General features: G+C 43.6%; 1 protein-coding gene across 1 annotated transcript in view; it reads right to left on the bottom strand.

Annotated features, from left to right (window-relative positions):
- Positions 1–25,166, bottom strand: part of LOC145401884 (haloacid dehalogenase-like hydrolase domain-containing 5) — a 161,573-nt gene that overhangs the window by 98,598 nt on the left and 37,809 nt on the right. The window contains exons 4-5 of the mRNA XM_080273992.1: positions 15,957–16,160; positions 3,995–4,209 (exon numbers count right to left, since the gene is read on the bottom strand). Coding sequence (XP_080130118.1) covers positions 3,995–4,209; positions 15,957–16,160 — 419 coding nt within the window. The remainder of the gene's footprint in view (positions 1–3,994; positions 4,210–15,956; positions 16,161–25,166) is intronic.

Genomic DNA, 25,166 nt, shown 5'->3' with positions numbered 1-25,166 from the left:
TAGTAACTTTTTCACTTCAATGCTCACTTCCCTGTTTCTTATCACTGCTTTCAAGGAACTAGCAAGGTTTCTTCCTTGCTGTACCCCTTCAAGCACTTCACCCTCCAAACTTCCATCCTTACTCATCACACTACCCAAGTACTTAAATGTACTCACATTTCCCATTTCCTCCTCATCCAACCTCCCTGTACATTCACTAACTTCACTTCCCTCAAAGACCATAACTTTACTCTTCCCTACATTCACCTTTAGATTTCGTTTCTTACACACTCTCCCAAACTCAACCATCAAGCCTGGCAGCTCCCTTTTGTCTTCATTTAACAACACAGTATCATCTGCAAACAACAGTACAGGAGTTTCCAAACACTGCCCTCTCTCATTAGGGCCACTCCAACATCCACTGTCCTACCTTGTATCTCTTTTATAACCCCATCCATGTACAGATTGAACAACCATGGAGACATGACACATTCCTGTTTCAACCCAGCCTTCAAACAGAAAAATTCACTCAGTTCACTATTCATACACACTGCAGCCTTAGCACCCTCATACATACTCTTCACAGCATTCGGCAACTTCCCCTCTACGCCATACATTCTTAATACTTTCCATAATCCTTGTCTATCCACCCTGTCATATCCATCCATCCATCATTCAATCCTACGTTGCCCCATAGGGAGCGTAAAACCCCGGGGCTAGGCAAGTTGGTCCTGACATTTAAGATGAGAGTGACCAGCCTCACTCATCCCTGAGTGGCATTACGTGAGCAATAAACCCCAACCACCCCTTGGATATAAACATTCACCATCTCAATCTGATTGGAATGCCATAATTACCCACTAAACCACCAGGTGCCAAAATTCGGTTATATGGTTACCATCCAGCATAATAAATGGTTTCCTGGTGTACAGGAAACCATTTGGCTTGTCACTCAGTGTAGAGTCACCCACAGGCAGAAGTAAGAAGAAAGATTGAAGGAAAGAAAGACAAGCGGAAGTGCAAAGTCACCCATAGGCAGAAGGACGAGGAAAGAATGAAGGAAAGAAAGACAGAAGAGAATAAATGGAAAGAAGGATGGAGGAGAGGAAAGGGCAGTCACCCGAGAGCAGCACTGCATCGAGTGAGTGGATGGTGAGTGCCCCCACCCACCACTACGCTGTCATATGCTTTCTTGAAATCCATGAAGGTCGCATACAATTTTTTTCCCTTCTCTTGAAACTTTTCCACTAAATATCTAAAAATAAATATCTGATCTACACAACCTCTTCCCTTCCTAAAACCTCCCTGTTCTTCTCCAACTAATTCCTGTTATTTCCCTAACTCTGTCAATAAGTATCTCACCATATATTTTTCCTTTTACACTAAGAAGACAAATGCCCCTATGATTATCACACACTTCACTTCCAATCCTCTGGGACTCTACCTTCCTCCCAAGCCAATCTGCACATCTTCCACAGCCATTCTACTACTATCTCTCCCCCATGCTTCAGCATTTCACCACACACTCCATCAATTCCTGGGGCTTTCCCCATTTTAACTTTCTTCATTGCTTCCACAGCTTCCATCCTACTGATTTCTTCCTGTCTTCTCACCTCCCTCAATCTCCCAGCCATTCCCCAGTCACTTATACTTGCACTACTTTCATTCTCTAAGTTCAACAATTCCTTAAAGTATTCTCTCCATCTGCTCACTTTCTCTCCCTTCTTCACTAGTAATCTACCATTTTTATCTTTCACTCCCCTACTAACTTCATTGCCACCCTGTCTAACTTTCTTTACCTCTTTGAAGAACATTTTCTTACAGTCCTTCCACTTTTCACTCAAATTCCTTCCAAATTCCTCGTCCACTCTTTTCTCACTCTCTCTTACTAATCTTTTCACCTCTCTCTTCCTTTCTACGTATAATTCTCTCTTCCGTCTCTCAACTTCTTCCACGCCCCTATTTCTCATCCATTCATTATATGCTTTCTTCTTTTCAGCCACAGCCTGTCTCACCTCTTCATTCCACCATCCTGTTCCTTGCACCCCCTTTTGTCTTTTCTTTGCCCTACACACCACCTCACATGCTGCACATATTTCTTCCGTGAATATCTTGCACACACCCTCCACATCCCCCATCTGCTCCAATTCATATTTACCCAATCGTTCCTCCATTTCTCTCTTATATTCTACCTTTTTCTCATCCTCTTGTAACCTTTCCACTCTCCTTGCATCTACTCCTTCCTCCTGTCCTTCCCTTTTTCTATTTCTCCATTTTACTTGGACTTTGATTCTGACCACAACTTGGTGGTGGTCAGAAAGTCCACTCCCCCAACCTCTATAGGCTCTTGCATCCATTACACATCTTCACATCCTTTCATCCACACACACATAATCAATCATTGCCTTCCCTCATTCAGTTCACCACCCACCCTTCTAATCACTTGCCACATTTACCTGTGGATCATTTTGTGCCTGAAGAGGGTACTGGCTATTACCAACCCCCTCCCGGCACAAATGTCCACTAAAGCAGTGTTACTTGCAAATACCCGACAAGAACTTGGTAGACTAGCAGAGTTATGCTGATGTCTGTGAGCACTGTACCTTGAGAATAAATGAAGAAAAGAGTAAAGTGATGGTAATCAAGAGAGAAGGTGACTCCCAGTGTGATGTTACAGTGATTGGAGAGAGACTGGAATTGGTGAGAGAGTTCAAATACCTTGGTAGAGTGATAGAAAAGAGAGGAAAAGGTGCAAAAGAAGTTGAAAGTACAGTGACATAAGGAAGGAAAGTAGCTGGTGCTATGAAGGCCTTGATAAGAAACAGAGGCACGAGTGTTGCAGCTGTGCGAGGTTTAAATGAAGGAGTGTTTGTGCCAACTTTAACATGTGGATGTGAGACTATGGTGTGGCATGAAAGTGAAAAGTCAAGAGTGAAAGCAGTGGAGATGGGACTGCTGAGGATGTATGTGGAGTACAGAGAGTGGATAGGATATGATATAATGTGATAAATGAAAGATATGGAGTGAGGAAGTCTGTGGACACTAGAAACAATGAGAGCGTAATGAGATGGTATGGTCATGTGGAGAGAATGGATACAATTGAATGGTGAAAAAAGTATATCCGAGCGAAGTTGAAGGAGGGAGGAGGTGAGGTAGGCCGAGGAGAAGGTGGAGGGATGTGGTGGATGAGCGCATGAGGAAGACATATGGAAGTCGGTGAGGTTAGGGGACTGACAAGACACGAGATCGAGCTGGCTGAATGAAATGTTTTGAGATGAAGCGTGTGATCATAGATTTGGCATCCCTTTTTAACATGACAGCGTTTGGATTGACTCTATTGGACATGTTTATGTGTGGGAGCTTAAATGATGAGTGAATGGAAGTGTGGCCCATTGGACTGGACAAACTTAGGCTGTCTGGACTTTGCTACTCCTCACCCTGCCCTACGGTGAGAAAGGACGTCCGGACGATGATAATGATAATGATAAAGGAAACCATTACTCAACCCTCTCCTCTCCCATTTAGGCACTGCTAGTCTTTGCTGAAGCAGGCTGGGGATGCTCTAGAGCAATAATATCCGAATAAAAGGACACAAAACACCGGCTAGTACTCACAGCAGGGTGATACGATCCACAGACAAAAAAGATCACGAATAATCAAATTTGCAAATAAAAATCTCTCCAATAAGGGATGACTGCAATGTAAGTTCTCCAGTCACTCTTCTTCCCTAACTCTGCTTTGCCTTATCGCCAATATTTCTACTCTTGCACACTACTACTTTTAAGTATTTAATAATCCTTTCTTCCTCCAGCATTTCATTCCTTGTTAAAACTATAACCTCAATTCTTCTCTTTCAGAAGCTACAACAGCACTGTGAGATGAATAACTTCACACTCTCTTTTCTTGCGCACCATAACCTTACTTGCATCAGATTTCACCTACAGTTTCCTCTTTCATCAAACATCAATTCATTTCCATAAGTTAATTTTAATTCTAAACTCTGTCTACACCTCACCTGGGCATGGGTGCTTCAGCCATCCACTGCAGATCCATGTTGCATGCCAAGATGGGGAGATGAGGGTAAGGGGGTGAGGTAGGAGGTGGGGCTGAGAGGTCCCCCCCCATCATCAGCACATCAATAAGCAGCTGCAGTGATGTCTCCCACCGCACTGGCTCTCCAAACAGCATTAGTGCATCAATTTTGGGGATTATGGGTACAGGTTCTGGTGGCTGTAAAAAAATTATACAGAGTCAACTGAAATTCAAGATGGAACATACACTATACTTCATAAAACCAAGAAAAATTAAGCTTTAATATAATAAAAGTTTTCACAGCAATTTCAAATCCATCATCCACTTAATGTACAGTAGTGTTGCTTTACTGTAATGTAGTGTTGCTTTACTGTCTCTATACTATGCGACAAGCCAAATGTTTCCTGTACCCAGAACACCTTTTATTATGCCGGGTGGTAACCATATAACCAGAGTTTCTGGCCAGGATAAGTGTCCCTCTGATACATCTATCTAAAATCACTAAATTATGGCAAATGTTTTGGAAAATCTTGAAGGGCCCAAGCAAATGGGCAGATTTGCATGGCCATATGGAATGTGAGAGGTGTGAAAGAGGAAAGCAAGAGGGTGGAGTGGTGAATATGTTCAAGAGTGCAAGATATGCCTTGCAAGCACTGTGTGAAACAAAGATGAAATGGTGTGAAATGGAGGAGTGGGAGGGTGTACAGTGTGTAAGGTCAGGCATGAATGGGCAAGGAAGTTGCAAGGAAGGAGTTGCTTTGTTGATTAATGATGTGTGGCAGACTGAAATGAGAGATTACAAATGTGTCAGTTCGAGATGTTATGTATGTCAAGTTGAACTGAGAGAAGGAAAGTGTAGCAGAGATGGTAGCATATGTACCATGTGATGACAAGAGTGAGACAGAGAAAGACTGGTTTTGGCATGAGCTGGATGAAGTAGCAGAAGAAATGCCCAGGCATTGCAGTGTGACTGTAATGGGCAATATGAATGGTAGAGTAGGCACTGGTCCTGTGCATGATATAATGGGTTATTATGGAGTACCAAGGAGAGAATGATCATGGGAAGCAACTGAAGGACATGCATCTGGAAAGGTGGTTGTGCATTTGTAATTCTTATTTTAAACACAAAGATGCACATTAATACTGTAATTCCTACAAGATCCGACGTAATAGAGCCCAAGCAATGTCTGGGACTTGGTCTTGTCCGGGACTTGGGAAAAATGCCCCTGGACAAGTACTTACAGACTCCAACCTAACCTAACTTTGAAAGCCACCTAAATAACTCCCTACTGGACATGCACAGCACCTATTTATGACCCTAGTCACACAAATAAGGGACAGAAACCAGAAAATAAATGAAAAGGAACCAGAGAATGAGAAATTAGAAGTGAGTAAGGAAAATATTTAGCAGTGTATGGGGTACTTATGACAAGTCCGTGGCCATCGCGAAGATGAACTCACCTCCTCTATGGCTCTGACAGCGGTGAAGGTGCACTTGAAGCACGTACAGTAATCCAGTGTTGCGCTGCACTTAATCCTTTGCACTGCATATTCTGTTCTTACTTGCACAGCACTTAATCCTTTGCACTGTGAATTATAATTTTTAACACTGCACATTCTGTTCTTACTTGCGCCGCACCAGTTGCAACATGCCAGTGTTGCACTCTGCACTTAATCCTTTGCACTCTGATTTCTAATTTCTAAACACTGCACAACACTGTAAATTCCCATGTGGTCTAGTGGCAACAGGGCCTGCACCAGGTAGGGCACCACCATAAAAGCAAGCATGTGGGCAGCCATGGCAATGAGCGTGCAGTCACGATGGTAAGGAGGAAGTTGGGAGGATGCAAGGGAGCTCTAGCGGAAGTCGCCGGAACTATGTGACAAAACACAGCTGTTCATCACTGTGCGGCAAATTTAGAGTCGGGATGAACATATATCAGCTTCTTTTTTGCATTTTGACGTTTTTTGGCCATTTCTGGTGTCCCAGATGTCCGTATATCTTAGGGAATAATCCGAGATTTGGACTAATGGACCCAAGTCCAAAATGTCTGTGACTTGGGATGTCCGGGTCTTAAAGGGATTACTGTACTGTATATGTGGTATAGAGGGAATGGAGATTACGTTGAATGGAGCCTGATTGATTACGTGCTCGTAGAGAAATCGATGCTGGGTGGTGTTGCTGATATGAGGGTAGTGAGAGGAAGATGTGGAGGTTTGTCAGATCATATGATTTTGCTATGCAAGAACAAGCTAAGAGGAGTGAGATGGACCAAGAGAGAGAGAGGGAGGAGCTGTCATAGAGAGAGACTGAAATTTGAGAAGCTAAGGATCAAAGAAATGGCAAATGAATACAGGGCCAAAGTAGGGGAGGAGTTAGAATCTGTGAATTAGAATGAAATGGATCTGGACAGCTTGCAGAATGTATATAGGAATTGCTTAGTTAGGAATGCTAAAGCAGTATGTGGTGTGACAAGATTAACAACAAAGAAGAAAGGTATAGCATGGTGGGATGAAGGGGTTATGAGTTAAGACAGCAGTGGAGGAAAAGAGGAAGAAGTGGCCAGAGCAGATACAGCACAGAGGTTCAGTTGAAATATCTATCTATCTATATACCTAGGCTGCTTCCCCCAAGGAAAGGGAGGTAGCCGAGACAGGACGACACACTCCCCATTTACTCATCCATTCAAACACATTCATTGGCATCTTAGCCCCAAAGGGGAGAACGGACAGATCCTCACCGCACCACACTGCACAAGGGTCAACTGCGCAATGCAATCAGTGACATCTGCAGCAGGGCCCGACAGCAGAGCTAGTTTACCCCTGCCACATCATAACAGACTCATCCACTTACCCGCACCTGACCTGAAATAGCTGATCAGACCAAATGCGGGAGAATATCCCCTCAGGGCTGCGTCATCACTTATTCATTCACAATTTCTCTCCACCCATTTCTGTCACGCACAGCCACTCTTCCTTGCTCAACAGACATCCCTCTCGCATCCAGCGCTCTCTTCACACTGTCCATCCATCCTATTCGTGGTCTTCCTCTCAGCCTTACACCTCTCACATTTGATCTAGTTATCTTTTTCACCAATCGCTCATTATCCATTCTCTCCATATGCCCAGACCATCGCAACACCCTCTGCTCAACTCTACCAGCCATCTCCCGAACAACTCCAGTTCTCCTTCGCACTTCATCATTCCGCACTCGATCCATACGCGTCACTCCACACATACTCCTCAGACACCTCATCTCCATTACATTCAAACTTTTCCTCTCTGCTACACCCATATTCCATGTTTCAGCCCCATACAATGCAGTCGGTACCACAACACCCTCATACAGCCTTCTCTTTACATCCATTCTAAGCGAACGACATCTAATAAGAAACGAATATATTGAGAGACAGAGGAACATCAAGAGACTAGTGGGGAGGAAAAAGAATGAGGTAAATGATGATCTAGGAAGAAAAATGAATACAAATTACTCTGAAAATAAGAAATTATTCCGGAAAGAGGTGCGGAAATATAGAAGTGACAGTAAAGAAATGTGAACGTGTGAAGGATATAAGTGGTAGATTATTAACCCATGGGGATGAGGTAAAGACCAGATGGAAAGAATATTCTGAAAACCTGATGAATGGGAATAGAGAGAGCAGAGCGGCTGTACACATGACTGGTTTTGGGGGTGCACCGAGAAGGAATGCAGTGCCTAGAAATGTGACTCTCACAGAGGTGAAGAATGCTGTGATGCAGTTGAAAAATAGGAAAGCAGCTGGGGTTGACAAGGTGTATGAAGAGATGATTAAGTGTAGTGGGGAAAGCGGAATGAAGTGCTTGTTGGAGATATGTAAGATGGCATGGATGAGTGAAACTGTGCCAGCTGAGTGGCAAAAGGCAGTGACTGTACCTGTGATCAAAAATAAAGATGAGCAAAGCGAGTGCAAGAATTATTGTGGCATAAGCCTATTGAGTGCGGTAGGGAAGGTATATGGAAGAATTATTATACAAAAAGTAAGACAGCTATCAAAAGTCCTAGCAAGTGACGAACAGAGTGGTTTTAGGAGTCGTAGAGGATGTGTGGATCAAATATTTGCAGTAAGACAGATAGTGAAGAAGGTGTGTGAGAAGGACTATAAGGTGTTTGTGGTATTTATTGATCTGGATAAATTATATGACAAAGTAGACAGAGAAGGATTGTGGAAAGTTTAACGCATGTTCAGTGTAGATAGTAAGCTGCTAGGTGTCGTCATGAGCTTTTATGACGGTAGAGATGCATGTGTAAGGGTAAATGGGCATCTAAGTGAATGGTTCACGATTAATGTGGGCATGCAACAAGGCTGTGTGATGTAAGACCCGGACGCCCAAGTCCTGGACACCCCAAGTCCTTAACATTATGGGCTCAGGCCCAAATGTGCAGGAGTTAACGAGAATGAGAGGGCAAGAGAGGGAGTATGTCTGATGATAAGCAAGAAGTGGAAGGAGAATATAAGAGAGTATGGAACAGAGGGTGCAAAGCACTGTATGGGTGAGGATGAAAGTAGGTATACAAGCTTGGCTGATTGTATGTGCGTATGCACTGACAGAGGACCAAGTGGCAAGAGTGAAAGATAAGTTTTGGGCGAGTGTAGAAGCATGTATGGACAAGTCTGAGAGGAGTGAGAGAGTGTTTTTGATTGGAGACATGAATGGCAAAGTTGGGAATGTACGAGTGGATGGAGTGGTTGGTCAGTGGGGTGTCCCAGCTGAAGTAAATGAGAATGGTAGTGCTTTGGAGGACATCTGTGCTAGTATGCGGCTAGAAATAGCCAACACCTTCTTCCGGCATAAGATGATCCAAGGGTATACATTGAGAGACATGAGGAGGATGGACGGTGAACTTGTTGAACGAAAGGCAGTGACAGATTTCGTGTGTGTGGATGAGCAAATGAGAAGACAAGTGTTGGATGCAAGAGTGTGGAGAGGGTGAGGAAATGGAATCTCGGACCATCACTTAGTGATGGCCAAGGGAAGGCTGGCAAAGAAAATGGGTGAAGAGACAAAGGGGAAGACAAGAGGAAACAGCTCATGCGAAAAGAGCGGAGAATTGCAAGAGTGAGAAAATGGCAGAGTATAAAAGCTTGGTGGAAGAAAGATTGGGAAGGTATGAGTTAGAGCAGATGGAAGGGGTGGAAGAAGTATGCAAGATATTCACAGAAGAGATAGGCGCAGCATGCGAGGTGGTTTGTGAAGTAAAGCAGAGATCCAGGGGTGTGCTAGGGGCAGCATGGTGGAATGATGAGGTGAAACAAGCTGTGGAACAAAAGAAGAAGACATATAATTACTGGCTAGCTAGTGTGGGTAGGGGAAAAGGTGAGAGAGAGAGAGAGAGAGAGAGAGAGAGGTATATGTGAGTAGGAGAAGGGAGGTGAAGTGACTGGTGAAGGAGAGTAAGAAGAAAGTGGATGAAGAGTTTCGGAGCAATCTGAGTGTGAAATGGAGATAAATTGTTTTGAAAGGAGGTAAACAAAGTAAGACAGTGTGAAAGGGAGAAATAGCAGAGGAGTAAAAGATGAGAATAATAGATTGTTGGTGGAGAAGAGAGAGAAAATGATGAGATGGAAGAAGCACTTTGAGAGTTTCTTGAATGTAGAGTGTGAGAGCAGTGTGAGTATAAGTGGTTGGGGAATGGCTGGGAGAAGAAGAGATGAGAGGAGGGAAGAAGAGATCAGTGGGGCAGTAGTTGAAACAATGAAGAAGATTAAGATGGGAAAGGCCCCAGGAATTGATGGAGTGTGTGGTAAAATGCTGAAGTATGGGGGTGAGATTGTTGTGGAGTGGATATGGAAGTTGTGTAGATTAGCTTGGGAAGAGGGAAGGGTTCCAGAGGACTGGAAATCAGGTATAATTGTTCTTTTATACAAACGAAAAGGGGAGAGAGAAGTATGTGGTAAACACAGAGGTATTTGCCATCCTAGTGTGACTGGAAAAATATATGGTAGAATACTTATTGATAGGGTTACGCATATAACAGAGGAGCTAGTTGGAGAAAAACAAGGGGGATTTAGGAAGGGAAAAGGGTGTGTAGATCAGATATTTGTTCTAAGATGTTTAGTGGAGAAGTATCTAGAGAAGGGAAAGAAAGTGTATGCTGCCTTCATGGACTTGGAGAAAGCATATGACAGAGTAGATAGGCAAAGTATGTGGAAGGTATTAAGATTATATGGACTTGATGGGAAATTGTTTAGTGCTGTGAAGAGTATGCACGAGGGAGCTAGGGCTACGGAGTGAGTGGATGGTGTGCTGAGTGAGTTCTTTGATCTAAATGTGGGACTGAAACTGGGATGTGTGATGTCTCCATGGCTGTTTAATATATTCATGGATCAGGGGTGCAGCCAGAAATATAATTCAGGGGGGGGGGGCATAAACTTAGCCCCCCCCCCCGACGCCTCGCACTTAACCCGCCCCGTCCCAACCACTTTTCACACCACTGACTCCCCCCAATCCTGACCATTTTTGGATAAAATTTTTTTTGGCTCAAACCTTCGCTTTTGGTGAGAAACAATGGCCAGTCACAAAGAAAGTGGTCACCGGGGTCTACAAGTGGCCTGAACAGGTATACCTTCGTTACACCTGGTACTGTGTTCTATGGAGGTGCTCTGCGGCTCTCACGTTTTCTATGGTATTATTAGTCTGGGAAACCATTCACAATGGGTAGATATTTATTTATTACAAATACAAAAACATGTAGTACAAAAGTAAATTGGCTTTTATACAAAAATAGAGGTGAAATAAGCATTGTTCCATCGGGCGAACCTAGTGAAATCGTCCAAACTGTTCACCGATGATTCGCTAACATTGCTGTTTCATCATACATTTCATTTTTTCGACTAACATAATACTTCTCCAATAACATTATCTCCTTTTCCACTTTTGAGAACTGTTTTCACATACAGTATTTACAGGCTTTACGACAATATTTAGCGTAATGTTAGCGCATATTCACGTATTGAGTGAACTTGCTGTGACTGTTGTTTCAACTCGCATTCTCGTTTTTCAACTTACATAACACTTTTCCAATAACATTATACCTTTTTCCACTTTAGAGAACTGTTTTCACATATTTACAGGCTTTACGATAATATTTAACATAGTACTAGCGCATAATTACATAGAGGGTGAAGTCGCTATGACTATTGTTTCTGTATTTTTCACCTTATATAATACTTCTCCACTAACATTACACATGTTTCCATTTTATACAATTGCTGTCACATATTTACAGTCCCTACTATTCTACCGAGCATCATATTATCGCATATTTACACAGTGAGTGAACTCGCGATATCATTTGTTTCAACTTACACTATTTTTCAATTTATAAAATACTTTCCCACTAACATTACACCCGTTTCCACTTTATATAACTGCTATCACATATTTACAGACCTTACTATTCTACTAAGCATCATATTATTGCATATTTACGCAGTAAGTGAACTCGCGATATCACTTGTTTCAACTTACACTATTTTTCAACTTATATAATACTTTCCCACTAACGTTACACCCATTTCAACTTTAAATAATCTTATCCCATACTTACAGGCCTTACCATTATACAGTAATCCCCCCAATATCCGATGTAACAGAGCCAAAGGCACGTCTGGAAAGTGGTCCTGTCTGGATAGTGGGCCCCAGCCTCCTGGACTTGTACTTATGGACCCTAACTCAGAAAAACACCTATACAACTCCCTCTGGACATGCATTGCAACTATTTAAGACCCAAATCACACGAATAAGGGACATAAAAGACTGAAATAAATGCAAAAGAACCATAAAATGAGGTTTTAGAGGTGAGTTTATACAATATTAAACATTCTGGGTACTTACAACAAGTCCCTGGATCCTAGACTGGTAGTTATGGACCCTAACCTAGCCTAACTCAGAAAAACACCTCCCTACTGCACATGCAGAAGTAAAAACACGAGTAATGGAGAGAGGGATGGCATTGGTAATGACTGGTGATACTGGTCTCCCTCGTTTTACGCTGTATCGTTTTACGATATTTCGCATTTACGATCCTTCTTCTTTGGTACCAAGTGTTCATTTTACGACTGAGCATGTCGAAATCCTGCACTCACAGGCAGATCAGCTGAGAGATGCGTGGCATACCCGCCCTACCCACACAGTTTCCCGCGCTTTTGCCAGTCTCACCCGCGTGCTTGTTCAGCATACAACCTCTGTGCATCTGTGTGCATCAGTGCCCATGACATTACTATTTCTCCTGTTCTTCATATTTTGCACCCCTAGTGCCACCACCGTGATGTCTTGTAAACGCCCTGCAACATCTGGTGCTGGTGATATGAAGCCAAAGAAAGCAAGAACATCCTTAACCCTGGAGTTTAAGCTTAATATTGTGAAGCAGCACGAAGCAGGTGAGGGGGCAAACTCCATCGCTCGTTCCATGAGTCTTGCAATTGACTGTATCAACTGTTATAAAGCATGCTGTCAACATTAAGAAAGCTGGGGAGACAAGCACGACTCTACAATACGTAAAACATCATCATTATTATTGCATATTAGATCACTTGTATGGGTCTTGGGTTCCTTATACACGAGTCCAGGAACGCATCCTTATTTTTCCCATTAAACCTTAATTTCGCTTTATGATATTTCGGTTTACGATTGCCTTTCTAGGAACGCATACCAATCGTAAAACGAGGGAGACCTGTAGATGGAATATCTCAAATTTGTTGTATGTTGATGCAGTACTGCTTGCAAGTATCGGACAAGAACTTGGTAGGCTAGTGCAGAGTTTTGCGGATATCTGTGAGCGTTGTGCCTTGAGAGTAAATGTATAGAAGAGTAATGTGATGGTTATTGAGAGAGAAGGTGACTCCCAGTGTGATGTCACAGTGAATGGAGAGAAACTGGAATTGGTGAGAGTGTTCGAATACTTGGGTACAGTGATAGAAAAGAAAAGAAAATGTGCAAAAGAAGTTGAAAGTAGAGTGACATAAGGAAGAAAAGTAGCTGGTGCAATGAAGGCCTAAAAGAGAAACAGACGCCTGAGTGTTGCAGCTGCATGAAGCTTACATGAGGGAGTGTCAGTGCCAACTTTAACATATGGGTGTGAGACTATGGTGTGGCATGAAAATGAAAAGTCAAGAGTAAGAGCAGTGGAGATGGGACTGCTGAAGAATGTATGTGGAGTATAGAGGGTGGACAGGATACGAAATAATGTGATTCATGAAAGGTGTGGAGTGAGGAAGTCGGTGGACACCAGAATCGAAGACAGTGTCCAGAGATGGTATGGTCATGTGGAAAGAATGGATAAAAATAGAGTGGTGAAAATGGTATACCTGAGCAAATTTGAAGGGGGGAGGAGGTGAGGTAGGCTAAGGAGAAGGTGGAGAAACAGGGTGGATGAGTGTTTGAGGAAGAGAGGTTTGGAAATCGGTAAGGCTGGGGAACTGACAAGACATTGAGCTGGCTGGATGAATGTTGTGAGGAGAAGTGCATGATCAAGGATTATGGCACCCCTTGTGGGCATAGCAGCGTCCAGATTGACTTAATCGGATACGTTTGTGTGATGACGCAGAATGTGGTGAATGTTTTTGGCATATCCAGTAGAGCCAGGATTCCGGGGGCTTGAATGATGAGTGAATAGAAGTGTGGCCTATTTGGACTGGGCAAGTTTGTGCTGTCTGGACATTGCTACTCCTCACCCTGCCCTTGGGTGGGAAAGGAGGTCTGGATGATGATGATGATGATGATGATGATGATGATTCACCCTGCGAATATCTCCTTTCTTTACTGCCTGAGACTCACTACATACAGCATTACACTACTAACACATGCTGCATACAAAGATCCCTTAGCACAGAGAGAGAGCCCTCTCAATGTCAGGAGAGGCAACAGCTCCCTGAACTTCTTCCAACCACCCCTCCACTCCTCACTTTAGCGACAGAGCTAGCTCCAGCCCCACCTCTAGGAAATAACATGTCTCCCAAATAACAAAACTCTTCCACACACTCAAGCCACTCACCAGCAAATTCAATCCTTTCACACCTGGCAATCTCCACATGCTCTCCCTGACACACTGCACACATGAAATCAGCACTGTCTTTCAATCTACCTCTAATACCACTACATCTCTTATGCACCCACTTATCACAAACACTGTGCAAGATGGAATTACTTCCCATGCCCTTGTGGCAAATCACACATGGCCACACTCCTTCTCTGAGAGTACCGACACCAGCCCTAGATACCATTACTTTTGTTTTACCTGTTTTTACTCTGATGCCCTTGTGCCCCATACCATCTCTCCACTTCCTAAATCTCCCCCCCGCCTCCCTTATGTTCTCTGCAATCAACACCAAATTATCAGCATACAACATCTCCCACGGGAGTCTTATTTCTGAAGTCACGTGAAAGGGTGTCAAGTACCATGATAAACAACATGGGACTCAAAACTGACCCCTGGTGCACACCACCATTCACGGAAAACTCATCACTCAAATCTCTATTCACCCTTACCTGGGTGCAAGCACCTACGTACAGCACATGGCCATAATGACCCTAACCAGCCACTCCACGATCCCAAGTTTTCTCATTGCCCACTTCACCACCTCTCTAAGAACTCTGCCAAAGGCCTTCTACAAATCAACAATAACAAAGCACAGATCCCTTTTCTTTCCTATATATTATTCCTGAAGCTGCTGAACAATGAATATGGCGTCAGTGGTCCTATTGCCTGGCACAAACCAAACTACATCTCATCAATATTCACTCTTTCTCTAATCATACCTTCTAGAACTCTCTCCAGTACCTTCATTATCTGGTCTAAAAACTTTAGGCCTCTATAATTCCCTCTTTCTATGGCATCACCCTTCACCTTGTACACATTTACAATTACACTCTTCAGCCAATCATCTGAGACAACACACTCATATAAAATCGTACTTATCAGGACAGTGACTAACTCCACTCCTGTATCTCCTGAGGCTTTCAACATTTCAGCAGTCAACCCAGACACACCTGCTGCCTTCCCCACCTGCATCCTGACTATTGCCCTGCTCACAGTAGTAGCATCAATCAAAGGCTAAGGGCCAAACATTGGATCGGCTGGTTCTAAACCTTCCCTGTCCCAGTCAAACTCCCCATTCAACAACCGGTTGTAATGCTCTCTCCATGCATCTTTAATACCCCCACTGTTCACCACTACTCTTCCTTCATCATTCTTCAAATGCTGCTCACCTATGATGTCCCTTTCTCCCTCCTCATCTGATTTGCCACCTTAAATATCATATTCCTCCCTTCCACACAATTTAGGTTATCAAGTAAAAGTCTCTTTGACTCAGACTTCACCCTGTAAACCTCTTTTTTAGCCCTATGCTTGGCAGCCAAGTATTCCTCTTTGTTACCGCCCTTCTTCCATTTCTGGAAAAGCATTGTTTTCTGTTTAACTGTGGCTTCTACACCCTCATCCTACCACACGTTATTTATGTCTTGGGGGCCCCTTGTCCATCAACACACGGAATCAGTAACTCTCAAAATATTGCTCTTGAGGACTCTGCACTGTTCATTAACACTTCTGTCAACATCTCCCTGTTCAGCCACTACTCTCCTCATCTCACTATAGAAGGCATCTCTCCCAGCTTGAATATTATACTGCAGGGTGAAGATGGAAAAATGTATCAATAAACTGCAGAGGCTAAACTATCTTTTGGACTCTCCACCTTGTCCCATCTATGAAAAATATATCAATATAATAATGAGGATAAACAATCTCTTGGATACTCCACTTTGTCCCATCCACCACTCTGTCTACAACAAAGCCTCACCTTTAAACTGGAAAAAATAATAATGAATAAACTGACAACAGAAGGAAGAGGTTAAACCATCTCTTAGACTCTCCACTTTGTCTTGTCTTACTATCTCCAACAAAGCCTCACCTTTAAGCTGCGCCTCTTATGATCAACACAGTCCAGCTGTGGGTAAGCTTGTCTGACATCATCCACAGTGGTTGTGTTGGTGAAGCCAAGGTTGTGTGCAATCTCCTGTGTGGGTCCCTGGCCAGATATCAACACCTGCTTGTGGAAGTACTGGTCAAACATCTTCAGCGGTGAGTGGGCCATGATGATCTGGTCCTCGTGAATCTGTGCCCAAGTAAGAATGGGGAGTGAGTGGAGTGGGGGAGCAGGAGAGAAGGGAGAATGGTGTGGGGAAGTGAGAGTGAGGAGTAAGTAGTGTGAGGGAGTCTGGGAGTGCACGTACGGGGTAAGGGAAAGTGGGGAGTAAGTGGTGTGAGGGAGTGGTAGTGGGAAGTGAAGGGTATAGGGAAGTGGGAATGGAGTGTGAGGGGTGTGGGGAAATGGTAATAGGGAGTCAATGTTATGTGGAAGTGAGAGTGGAGAGTGAGGAGTGTGGGGAAGTGGAAGTGGAGAGTGAGGGATGTGGAGGAGTGGGAGTAGGGAGTGGGAGGTGTAGAAAAGAGGAAGTGGAGACTGCATGGCATGAGGGAGGGAGTAGGGAATGAGTGGAATGAAGATGAAGAGGAAGGTGAGTGGTACAAGGGAGTAAGAGTAAGGAATGAGTGGTACGGGGAAGTTGGAGAGTTGATTGAGAGCTGTGAGGAATAATGAGTGAGTGGTGCAGGTAAATGAGAGTGGGTAGTAAGTGATGTGGGTAAATGGGAGTGAGGAGTGAGTGGTGAAAAGTAGCAAAAATAGGGAATGAGAGGTGTGGGAAAGTCAAACTGAAAAGCGAGTGGTGCGAGGATGTGAAAGCAAAAAGTGTGTGTGTGTGTGTGTATTTACCTACTTGTATTTACCTATTTGTAGTATACATGAATTGAGCAATGCTTGTGTTGTCCTGTCTCCATATCCACATTTTTCAAGTCTACCTTTACACACATAAATGTTTTTCTCATGCACCACCTCTTTGTCTAAGTCGTTCCAAATATTTAAGTATTTACCTAATATACCTAATTGTGATATACACGGAATGTACTATGCTCGTGGGTTTCCGTCGATGTTTCTCAATAAGTCAAATTTAGCTTTAAACTCGTTTAAGTTTTTAGACTGGACGATCTCTTTGTCCAGGCTATTCCATAAGTCTATACTTCTGTAAGGAAAGCTATATTTCTTGATATCCTTCAAGCAGCTTGACTTTTTCAATTTCATTCTGTGTCCTCTTGTTGCTCTCTTATCCCATACAAACAGATCTTTGTCAATTTTATCTACTCCCACCATGGTCCTGAACACTGCAATCATGTCTCCCCTCTTTCTCCTTTCCTCTAAGGAAGGCAAATCCAGTTTTTCCAGCCTCTCTCTGTATGACAGGTCTGTCAGACTGGGGACCATCTTGGTTGCTGTTCTTTGTATTCTCTCAATCTTGTTTATATCTTTCTTTTTGTGTGGGGACCACACTACCGCTGCATATTCTAACCTGGGGCGGATCATGGCCACTCTCAATTTTTTCATCATCTCCTCATCCATATAATGAAATGCTACTCTTATGTTAGTCAGGAGTTTATAAGTCTCTCCAACTATCTTGTTAATGTGCTTTTCTGGTGACAAACTATCTTGGACCAGCACTCCCAAATCTTTCTCTTCTCTCCTTTTTGTGATTAATTCATTACCCAACAAATAATTCAGTGATGGCCTCCTGGTACTTTTACCCATTTCCAATATTTTACATTTCTTTACATTAAATTTCATTTCCCACGTCCGGCTCCAATCGTGTATCCTATCCAAATCCTCCTGCAGTATTTTACAATCCTCCTCAACCTCTACCTTCCTCAAGATCTTTACATCATCAGCAAACAGACTTGCATAACTGTTCACTCCATCTACCATATCATTTACGTAAATCAGGAATATTACTGGCGCCAACACCGAGCCTTGAGGGACTCCACTTGTTACTTCCCTCCATCCAGACATCCTATCCTTTATTACTGTCCTCATTTGTGTGTGTGTGTGTGTGTGTGTGTGTGTGTGTGTGTGTGTGTGTGTGTGTGTGTGTGTGTGTGTGTGTGTGTGTGTGTGTGTGTGTGTGTATTTACCTAGTTTTATTTCCCTTGTTGTGATACACAAGAAATGAGCTACACTCGTGGGGTACTGTCTCTGTGTCTCAACCGGTCAAACTTACTTTTAAACTCATTAAGTTTTTGGACTGAATGATCTCTTTGTCCAGGCTATTCCACAGGTCAATGCATCTATAAAGAAAAGTGTATTTCTTGATATTCCACATGCAACCTGTCTTTTTCAACATCTTTCCAAGTCCTCTTGTTGCTCCCTCATCCCATACAAGCATATCTTCTCTGTCAGTTTTGTCTGGACCCATCATGACCCTGAACACTGCCCCCTCGCTCTTCTTTCTTCTAAGGAAGGCAGACCCAGCTTTTCTAGTCTTTCCTTGTACAACAGACCTGCTAGGCTAGGGACCATCTTGGTTGCTGTTCTCTGTATTCTCCAAATCTTGTTTATATCTTTCTCTTTATGTGGGGACCACACCATTACCCCATAATCCAACCTGGGGTGAATCATAGCCACAACCAATTTTTTCAGCATCTCCTCATCCATGTAATGAAATGCCACCCTTATGTTTGTCAAGAGCTTATATCTCTGACAATACTGTTAACATGAATTTCGGGTGACAAATTATCCTGGACCAACACTCCCAGGACCTTCTCTTCTCTTGCTTTTGTGATCGGTTCCTTTCCCATCGAGTAATTCAGGGATGGCCTCTTGGTACATTTACCCATTTCCAATATTTTAAATTTTTTTGCACTGAAATTCATTTCCCATACCCGGCTCCAATAGTAAATCCTATCCAGGTCTTCCTGCAGCATTTTACAATCTTCTTCAACTTCTACTTTCCTCATGAGCTTTGCATCGTCCGCAAACAGACTTGTATAACTGTTCATTCTATCCACCATGTACTGTATGTAAATCAGGAACATAACAGGCACCAAACCAAGCCCTGCAGGACTCCACTTGTTGCTTCCCTCCACCCTGACACATTCTCTTTTAATACTGTCCTCATCTGCCTGTCTCTCACAAAGTCTCTCATCCACTCTAAGAAGTTTCCCTATAATCCTCCTAAGTGCTCCAATTTCCACATTTAGTTGCTTATGGAGTACCCTGTCAAAGGCTTTCTCCAGATCTAAGTACAGTACACACAATCCATCCAACTATCTCTCTCCTGTTGCACATTAACTGCCCTTGTGTAGAAGCTCAACAAATCCATTTCTGAATCCCAACTGACTTTCAACCAAAATATCCATCTCCTCCAGATATTTTACCCATCTACCTTTCAGGATTCACTTGCACAATTTTGTGACCATGCTGGTCAGGGACACTGATCTACAATTCCTTAGCTTCCTTGACTGGCTCCTTTATTATAGCTCTTTCTTCCTTACTTGCATCTCTCCTTATCCAAACATTCTTGAACCCCTCCTTATCCGCTAGTTTCCTAATTTCATTTTCGTTTTCGTTTCTGAAGGCTCCAACATGCTTGCATGTGTTGGCCTTGGTCACCTAATGGTAGCACTCCATGCTGCTCGATCTATGGCAGCCTCCTTCTTGAGTCCCTTAACCCTGAGGTCACACTTAATGACCTTGTCACACGTCTTTTTCGGTCCACCCCTCGCAACCCCACCCCCAATATAAACACTTCTCACTTTCTGCATCCAATTATCATCCCCCATCCTCCCCACATGCCCAAACCACCTCAATCTACCTCTCCTCATCACAACACCAATACACTCCAGTCCCATCCTACCTCTCAATTTTTCCATCATTGCCCTCCCAGGCCTTGAAAGCAGGGATGCACTGCACATCCACCTAATCATTGTCATTTCTGTACATTTGAGCCTCTTCCTCTTCCTTTACTGTCCAGGTCGCACTACCATACAGTATTCCTTCATCATCCAATCCTACATTGCCCCACAAGCAGTGTAGGAGCCCGGAGTTAGGCAAGTTGGTCCTGACATTTAATGTGAGTGTGACCAGCCACATTCATCCCCGTGTGGCATTACATGAGCAATAAACCCCAACAACCCATTGGATATAAACCTTCACTTGCTCAATCCTACTAAACCACCAGGTGCCATAAGTTCGTTATACAGTTACCACCCAGTGTAGTAAATGGTCTCCTAGTGTACAGGAAACCATTTGGCTTGACACTCAGTGTGGAGTCACCCACAGGCAGAAGGAAGAGGAAAGAATGAAGGAAAGAAAGACAGAAGAGGGAGTGTAAAGTCACCCATATGCGGAAGGACGAGGAAAGAATGCAGAAAATAAAGACAGAAGAGGATGTATGGAAAGAGGGATGGAGGAGAGGAATGGGCAGACACCCAAGAGCATCACCACATCGAGTGAATGGATGGTGAGTGTCCCCACCTACCCTTTCATTCCATGTTGCCACCTACACATGCTGCATACACAGATCCCTTGGCATGGAGGGAGAGCCCTCTCAACGTCAGGAGAGGCAACAGCTCCCTGAACTTCTTCCAACTACTTCTCACCCTAGTCACAGAGATAGCTCCAGCCCCACGTCCAGTATATAACATGTCTCTCAAAAAAAAAAAAAATCTACCACCCACTCAGGAGACTCACCAACAAGTTCAATCCTTTCAAGCCTAACAATCTCTACCTGCTCCCACCAACATGCCACACACAGAAAATTAGCATTACTTCACAGTCTGCCCCTAATACCACTACTGTACATCTCTTATGCACCCACTTATCACAAACACTGCACAAGATGGAATTACTTCCCATGCCCTTGTGGCAAATTGCACATGGCCACACTCCCTCTTCTCTGACAGTACCATGCCACCAACCCTAGAAATCATTAATTTTGTCTTATCTGCATATACTCTTAAGTCCTTGTGCCCCATATTATCTCTCCACTTCCTAAATCTTTCCTCCGCCTCTCTTTCATTCACTGAAATCAACACCAAATCATCAGCATACAACATCTCCCACAGGGCTCCATTTCTGAGGTCACAAGAGAGGGCTTCAAGTACCATGATAAACAACAAAGGACTCAAAACTGACCCCTGATGCACATCAACATTCACGGAAAACCCATCATTCAAATCTCCATTCACTCTTACCTGAGTGCGAGCACCCATATACATGGCCATAACCACCCTAACCAGCCAATTCTCCATCCCAAGCTTTCTCATTGCCCACTTCACCTCTCTAGGGACTCTGTCAAACGCCTTCTCCAAATCAACATACTGCACGTTATTCCTGGAGCAGTCGAACAATGAATATGGCATCAGTGGTCCCTCTCCCTGGCATAAACCCAAACTGCATTATTCACGCTTTCTTTAATTATACCTAGGGTTAGTGCCCCTCCCCGGAAAACAACTGACTAAAAAGACAAACAAGAAGCCTCGGACAAGGACTGACCAAATGATGACGACCCAGGACCGGACAAAGGACATGGTAATGGCAACATGGAATGTAAGAGGTGCAAATGATGAGGTGAAAGAGAGAGACATTGTCCAGGTGCTTGAGGGTGTGAAAGTGGACGTATGTGGAATAACTGAAACAAAATGGGGAGGAGAAAGTGTGAGAGAATGGGAGTATGGATGGGGTATATGTGCAGGAGTAGGTGAAAATGAGAGGGCAAAAGAAGGAGTATGTATAGTTGTGAGTAAAAGATGGAAGCAGAGCATAAGACAGTATGGATCACTTGGGTCAAGGATTGTGTGGATAAGGTTGAAAGTTGGAATACAAATGTGGGCGAATGTGTGTCTGCACCAACGGAAGATCGTGCTAGCAGAGTGAGAGAAGAGTTCTGGACAAATGTGGAAGTGTGCATGGAAAAGTTTGGAAGGAATGAGAGAGTGTTTTTGATCGGTGATATGAATGGTAAAGTAGGGAATGTGAAGGTGGATGGAATAGTTGGTGAGTGGGGTGTGCCTGCTGAGATAGATGAAAATGGCAGTGCGTTAGTGGACATTTGTGCTGGGAGGGGGATCACTTGGGTCAAGGATTGTGTGGGTAAGGTTGAAAGTTGGAATACAAATGTGGGCAAATGTGTGTATGCACCAACGCAAGATCGTGCTAGCAGAGTGAGAGAAGAGTTCTGGACAAATGTGGAAGTGTGCATGGAAAAGTTTGGAAGGAATGAGAGAGTGTTTTTGATCGGTGATATGAATGGTAAAGTAGGGAATGTGAAGGTGGATGGAATAGTTGGTGAGTGGGGTGTGCCTGCTGAGATAGATGAAAATGGCAGTGTGTTAGTGGACATTTGTGCTGGGAGGGGGTTGGTGATAGCCAATACCCTCTTCAGGCACAAAATGATCCATAGGTATACAAGGCAAGTGATGTGAAGGGTGGGTGGTGAACTGAATGAAAGGAAGGCAATGATTGATTATGTGCGTGTGGATGAAAGGATGCGAAGATGTGTAATGGATGCAAGAGCTTATAGAGGTTGGGGGAGTGGACTTTCTGACCACTACTTGGTGGTGGCCAGAATTAGGATCCAAGTAAGATGGAGAAACAGAAGAAAGGAAAGACAAGAGGAAGGAGTAGTTGCGAGGAGAGTGGAAAGGTTACAAGAGGATGAGAAAAAGGCAGAGTATAAGAGAGAATTGGAGGAAAGATTGGGCAAATATGAATTGGGGTAGATGGAGGACATGGAAGGTGTGTGCAGGATATTTACAGAAGAAATATGTGCAGCATGTGATGTGGTGTGTGGGAGGAAGAGAAGACGGAGGGGGGTGCAAGGAACAGCATGGTGGACTGAAGAGGTGAGACAGGCTGTGGCACAAAAGAAGAAAGCATACAATGAATGGATGAGAAATAGGGGTGTGGAAGAAGTTGAGAGGCGGAAGTGAGAGTTATATGTAGAAAGAAAGAGAGAGGTGAAAAGATTAGTAAGAGAGAGTAAGAAGAGAGTGGATGAGGAATTTGGAAGGAATTTGAGTGTAAAGTGGAGGGACTGTAAGAAAATGTTCTGGAAAGAGGTGAAAAGAGTAAGACTGGGTGGAAGTGAGGTTAGCAGGGGAGTGAAAAATAAAAATGGTAGATTACTAGTGGAGAAGGGAGAAAAAGTGAGCAGATGGAGAGAACACTTTAAGGAATTGTTGAACATTCAGGATGGAAGTAATGTGAGCATAAGTGGCTGGGGAATGGCTGGGAGAAGGAGAGAGGTGAGAAGACAGGAAGAAATCAGTAGGATAGAAGTTGTGGAAGCAATGAAGAAAGTTAAATTGGGGAAAGCACCAGGAATTGATGGAGTGTGTGGTGAAATGCTGAAGCATGGGGGAGAGATAGTAGTAGAATGGATGTGGAAGATGTGCAGATTGGCCTGGGAGGAAGGTAGAGTCCTGGAGGATTGGAAGTCAGGTATAATTATTCCCTTGTACAAAGGAAAAAGGGAAGAAGTGTGTGGTAATCATAGGGGCATTTGTCTTCTTAGTATAATAGGAAAAGTGTATGGTAGGATACTTATTGACAGAGTTAGAGAAAGAACAGAGGAATTAGTTGGAGAAGAACAGAGAGGCTTTAGGAAGGGAAGAGGTTGTGTAGATCAGATATTCATTCTTAGATCTTTAGTGGAAAATTTTCTAGAGATGAGAAAGTAGTTATATGCGGCTTTCATGGACTTGGAGAAAGCATATGACAGGGTGGATAGACAAGGATTGTGGAAAGTATTAAGAATATAAGGAGTAGATGGGAAGTTTTTGAATGCTGTGAAGAGTATGTATGATGGTGCTAAGGCTGCAGTGCGTGTGGATGGTGAACTAAGTGAATTTTTGTCTTTGAAGGTTGGGTTGAAACAGGGATGTGTCATGTCTCCATGGTTATTCAATCTGTACATGGATGGGGTAATAAAAGAGGTACAAGATAGGGTAGTGGATGTTGGAGTGACCCTAGTGAGAGAGGATAGTGTTTGGAAACTCCCTGTACTGTTGTTTGCAGATGATACTGTGTTGTTGAGTGAAGACGAAGGGGAGCTGCAAGGCTTGGTGGATGAGTTTGGGAGGGTGTGTAAGAAACGGAATCTAAAGGTGAATGTAGGGAAGAGTGAAGTGATGGTCTTTGAGAGAGGTGAAGTCAATGAATGTACAGCGACGCTGGATGGTGAGGAATTAGAAAATGTGAGTACGTTTAAGTACTTGGGTAGTGTGATGAGTAAGGATGGAGGTTTGGAGAGTGAAGTGCTTGAAAGGGTACAGCAGGGAAGAAAGGTTGCTGGTTCTTTGAAAGCAGTTATAAGAAACAGGGAAGTGAGCATGTAAGTGAAAAAGTTACAACATAACAGCATTGTGATACCAACTCTAACGTATGGAAGTGAAGCTTGGATGTTGTTGGAAGGACACAAGTCAAGAGTGAGAGCAGTGGAAATGAATTATTTAAGAGGAGCCTGTGGAGTCACATGGAGAGACAGGCTGACAAATGAGGATATAAAGGAGCGTTGTGGTGTGGATGTGGATGTGACAGGAAGCGTTATGAGGAACATACTGAGGTGGTTTGGCCATGTGGAGAGGATGGAGGATGAAAGACTGACGAAGAGAGTGTATGTGAGTGAGGTGGAGGGGGGAAGAGGGAGGGGGAGGCCGAGGATGAGATGGAGGGATGGGGTGGAGAGAGGGGGTGTGAGTTGGGAGCAGGGCAGTGAAATGGCAGGGGACAGGGCAACATGGAGGCAATTTGTTTGTGGCCACCCCAAACGGGATTGAGGCATCTGGCAATAGATAGATAGATAGAACTCTCTTCATTACTTTCATTATCTGATCTAAAAGCTCTATACCTCTATACTCTCCTCTTTCCAGGGCATCATCATTCTCCTTGTACACATGTACAATTACACTCTTCAGCCAATCATCAGGGACAACACATTCATATATAATCATACATATCTGGTCAATAATCTCATTTACTGTAACCTGTGACCGAAACTTAACTTTTAGTGTGTGTGTGTGTACCAGAGATAAAATACAGGAAAATGAATGGGGAAGAGGAAGCATGTAGGAGGGGAATATATGGAAGATGAAAAGTTCCTGGGTAAGTTGGAATAAGTAATATGAGACTGGGTGACAAGGTACGGAGGGGTGGAAGAGCAAGATGGAGAATTCAAGCAAGGATGGGTGGGAGTGTGCTGGAGAGGGGGGGCATAAGCTGAGGGAGGTTTGG

The sequence above is a fragment of the Coenobita brevimanus genome, chromosome 57 (genome assembly GCF_032717465.1).
Source record: "Coenobita brevimanus isolate Jiangsu-jjx chromosome 57, ASM3271746v2, whole genome shotgun sequence".
NCBI classification, from domain to species: Eukaryota; Metazoa; Arthropoda; class Malacostraca; order Decapoda; family Coenobitidae; genus Coenobita; species Coenobita brevimanus.
This window is presented reverse-complemented; position numbering and strand designations above follow the sequence as displayed.